The sequence below is a fragment of the Ictidomys tridecemlineatus genome, chromosome 2, assembly GCF_052094955.1.
Source record: "Ictidomys tridecemlineatus isolate mIctTri1 chromosome 2, mIctTri1.hap1, whole genome shotgun sequence".
Lineage (NCBI taxonomy): Eukaryota > Metazoa > Chordata > Mammalia > Rodentia > Sciuridae > Ictidomys > Ictidomys tridecemlineatus.
In genome coordinates this window covers 10,913,602-10,917,631 of record NC_135478.1, presented here as the reverse complement: position 1 = coordinate 10,917,631, position 4,030 = coordinate 10,913,602, and the positions used below count along the sequence as shown (strand labels likewise).

Below are 4,030 nucleotides of genomic sequence, written 5' to 3'. Positions count from 1 at the left end.
GGAATAGAACTTGCCTTAATTTTTTAACAAAAAATAAAATATAAACAGAAAAAAATATATAAAAATAAAATATTATGGTGCCTACAAGGAAGAGACCTTGCTCTGTGTGGGATGTGGGCTTCTGAGGATGTGGAAGGCTCCCCAGAATGCCATATTCCACTTCAGATCTTCCATAGTCGTGAAGTAGTGGCCAAATTGCCAAGAAAATTGACCCCCAGATAATTTCCTGACAGACATGTTAGTAAGTAAGAAGTAAAGAGTAGGAGACAAGACTGGGAAGACAGGGAGGTGGGCCTGGGTCACTTCCTGGGCAGCGAGTACAAACAGCACCTGCAGATATTTGCTAAGAAAATTACAAAAAGACTATTTTTAAGTCAGGACCTAAGTGACTCTGGTCCATGCCTCTCCAAGGAAGGAAAAAGGCCTGATGGACATCTTGATTGGACAAAAGGCTTCATGGACACCCCATGGACACTGTGTGCATATACTTTGTGACTCTTTCTATTTGTGCTAATTAATGCAAGTAATGGCTGCTTTGCTTTTAGGGCTTCTACAGAACAAGCAGTTGTCATTTGGTATCAGGGTTAACATAGACTTGGAAAATTCCTTGGCACATTATTTTCATGTGATTCCCAAGACTTTATATGCATTGCAAATAGGTGAGATTTCAAAATTACTGATGATATTTCTGGGTGATGAATTGGGTGAATCAACTTCTTCACTGATTGGTCCATTATACTTTTTAAATAAAAATTAACCAAGCCTATAGAAAATGGGGCTTTCTCATCATTAATGGGAATGACCCAGACCCAACTTTTAACATTTCACCTAAATGGTGGTTATTACCAGGACATTTAAAAGTGAAGCACAAAAGTCATTCCAAAGACACCTGAGATCAGGAAGGCTCTGACCAGGTGCAGGGAGTCCCCTAGGTCCAGTCGGCTTTGGGAACTGAATCTAAACAGACACTTCACAGAGGAGGATAGACAATCAATTAATAAGTACACAAAAAGTGCTCACCATCTCTAGCTATCAGAGAAATGCAAATTAAAACCACTCAAGAGAAACCATCTCACTCCAGTAAGAGGGGCAGCCATTATGAAGTCAAACAACAACAAGTGCTGGCGAGGATGTGGGGAAAGAGGTACACTTGTACATTGCTAGTGGGACTTCAAACTAGTGCAGCCAATTTGGAGGGCAGTATGGAGATTCCTGGGAAAGCTGGGAATGGAACAACCATTTGAGCCAGTTATTCCCCTTCTCAGACTATACCCAAAAGACCTAAAAAGAGCATACTTCAGGAACACAGCTACATCAATGTTCATAGCAGCACAATTCACAGTAGCTAGACTGTGGAACCAACCCAGATGCCCTTCAACAGATGAATAGATTAAAAAATGTGGCATTTATACACAATGGAATCTTACTCAGCATTAAAAAATAACAAAATCATGGCATTTGCAGGGAAATGGATGGCACTAGAGCAGATTATGCTAAGAGAAGTTAGCCAATCCCTAAAAAACAAATGCCGAATGTCTTCTCTGATATAAGGGAGGTGACTCAAAACAGAGCAGGGAGGAAGAGCATGAGAAGAAGATTACCACAAAACAAGGAAAAGAGGAGGGAGGGAAAGGGAGGGAGAAGGGGAATTGCACGGAAGACAGAAGGAGACCCTCATGGGTACACAAAATACATATACGATGGTGTAAAGGGACGAGAGAGAGAGAGAGAGAGAGAGAGAGAGAGAGAGAGAGAGAGAAGTGTCACAGTAGAATGGGTATAGAATAGAGATAGGAGGGGAGGGGAGGGGAGGGGGATAGGGAGGGCAGCAGAATACAACTGCCACTAGGATGGCTGTATGTATACACATGGATGTAAAACCAATGTGATCCTGCAATCTGTACATGTGGAAAAATAAGAATTCATACCCTGTTTGAATCAAATGCATGATGTGTCAAGATCATTTTATTGTCTTGAGCAACTAATAATAAAAATAAATAAGTTAGGTTTGGTGACTGGGTTTTCCAGCTGGTGGTGGCAACAAAAGGGAACTAGTGGCACTAAGGAACCCCAGTGTGACCCACAGCAGAGGAGGGGCCACCAAGCCAATGCCTCCTAGAGCACTGGGTCCACGCCCAGGCAGCCAGGGTCCTGAGGTGGCCGTGGACTTTCTCTAGCTGCTGCTTCTCCCCTGGGGACATTTATTTACATGGAACCAGAAAACCCCACGGGGACTCCAGGATTTCTCCTCCAGGGACTTTCTGAGAAGCCAGAGATTCAGTCAGTTCTCTCTGGGCTGCTCCTGGCCTTGTACCTGGTGACCATCTTTGGCCTCCTGATCATCATCCTGGCCACCATCTCAGACCCCCACCTGCACACGCCCATGTACTTCCTCCACTCCAACCTGTCCTTTTCTGACCTCTGCTTCACCTCCACCACCATCCCCAAGATGCTGGTGAACATCCAGACACAGAGCAAGGCCATTACCTATGCAGGCTGCATCACCCAGATGTACTTCTTCACTGTTTTTGGACTGCTGGACAACAGGCTTCTTACCGTGATGGCCTATGACCGATTCGTGGCCATCTGCCGGCCCCTGCACTACACGGTCCTCAGGAGCCCCAAGCTCTGTGCTCAGTTCTTCTCCTGAGCTGGCTCGTCAGTGTGCTGGGAGCCCTTCCTGAGAGCGTGAGTGGACTGAGGCTCTCCTTCTGCACAGACGTGGAAATCCCACACTATTTCTGTGAATTCCCTGAGGTCCTCAAGCTCACCTGCTCATACCTTCATCAATAGCGTCATATTGTACATATTGACAGGCATCATGGGGTTTTTCCCTCTTTCTGGGATCATTTTCTCTTATTCTAAAATTGTGGCTTCTGTCCTGCGGATCTCCACAGCAGGAGGGAAGTGCAAGGCCTTTTCCACCTGTGGTTCTCACCTCTCAGTTGTCTCCCTGTTCTATGGAACCTGCCTGGGGGTCTACCTCAGCTCCACAGGGACATGCGCCTCCTGGACAGGGGTGTTGGCCTCCACCTGTACACCCTGGTCACCCCCATGGTGACCTTACATGTTTTCAGCTTCTTCCAGTTTTTGAACAGGGTTATCGAGCAAAACCAGCGTGTCCGCGTTCACACTATCATTCCTTTTAAAACCTGAAAAGAATTTTAAAATGCTTGAGGTACTTATGGCCCTAATTCCCATTTATACAAAGCTTGCTCAACTCGGTTTCCAAAACCCCTTCCGCCCAATGACTGGGTGTCCCTGCCAGGGCTTGTCTGAATGGCGGGGACTTCTCTGGTGGTCTTACTGGACCAATTTTTGTACTGAGCAGTTTGAGAAAAACAGGAGTCAGAATCTTGAGACCCCTTTGGAGATGTTGATGGGAATGGGTGAATTTGCAGATTTAGGGATGCAGTTCAACTATGACTTGGTGGTTTATGATCAGAATAAATCACAGGCAAACAAGGCCTGGCAGCCAATTTCTTCCCGGGATCAGTCTAATCTAGTTTGACTAAGATAAATCAGGGCTCAGAAGAACTATTCTCCGACTTTCTGGCGTGCTTGTACCATGCATCTCACAGGTCCGTGGGGGACTCAGGGGCCTGTGAGTTGGTTGGTAAGCAGCTACCATTGGAAAATGCAGGTAAGGCCTGCCAGGACATCCTCCTGCTTCATAGGGAAAAGGGGACCCTCTCAGAATTTGTTCGCATTTGTGCAGACATTGGCCCTACTCTTTTACCCTCACCATGGCTTTAAAGCAGGTACTGCAGCCTCAAACCCAGGGACGCCATTCTCATGGATGTTGGTAAAGATGGTGCCCCCAGCGCTTCTGTTCCAGGAGCTTAGGTCTGTGATGTACTGAATGGCGGGAATTTTGAATGGCGCACTATCTATCACCTCCAATCCCTATGAATGGTGTGAACTTTGAATGGCCACTTCCGATCCCTGAAGTGGTGCAAACTCTTGGCCAATAAAGAAGTAACAACCCACTTGCTCTGCTCTCCCTCACCCCCATGAAGACCATAAATAT

At 46.1% G+C, this 4,030-nt stretch overlaps 1 protein-coding gene and 1 pseudogene across 1 annotated transcript in view; both read left to right on the top strand.

Annotated features, from left to right (window-relative positions):
* Positions 1–2,209: 2,209 nt before the first annotated feature.
* LOC101964985 (olfactory receptor 7C1-like) lies at positions 2,210–3,156 on the top strand (annotated as a pseudogene).
* A 481-nt stretch (positions 3,157–3,637) lies between these two features.
* Positions 3,638–4,030, top strand: part of LOC101965281 (adhesion G protein-coupled receptor E2) — a 46,834-nt gene continuing 46,441 nt past the window's right edge. The window contains exon 1 of the mRNA XM_078025883.1: positions 3,638–3,643. Within this exon, the coding sequence (XP_077882009.1) occupies positions 3,638–3,643 (6 nt within the window). The remainder of the gene's footprint in view (positions 3,644–4,030) is intronic.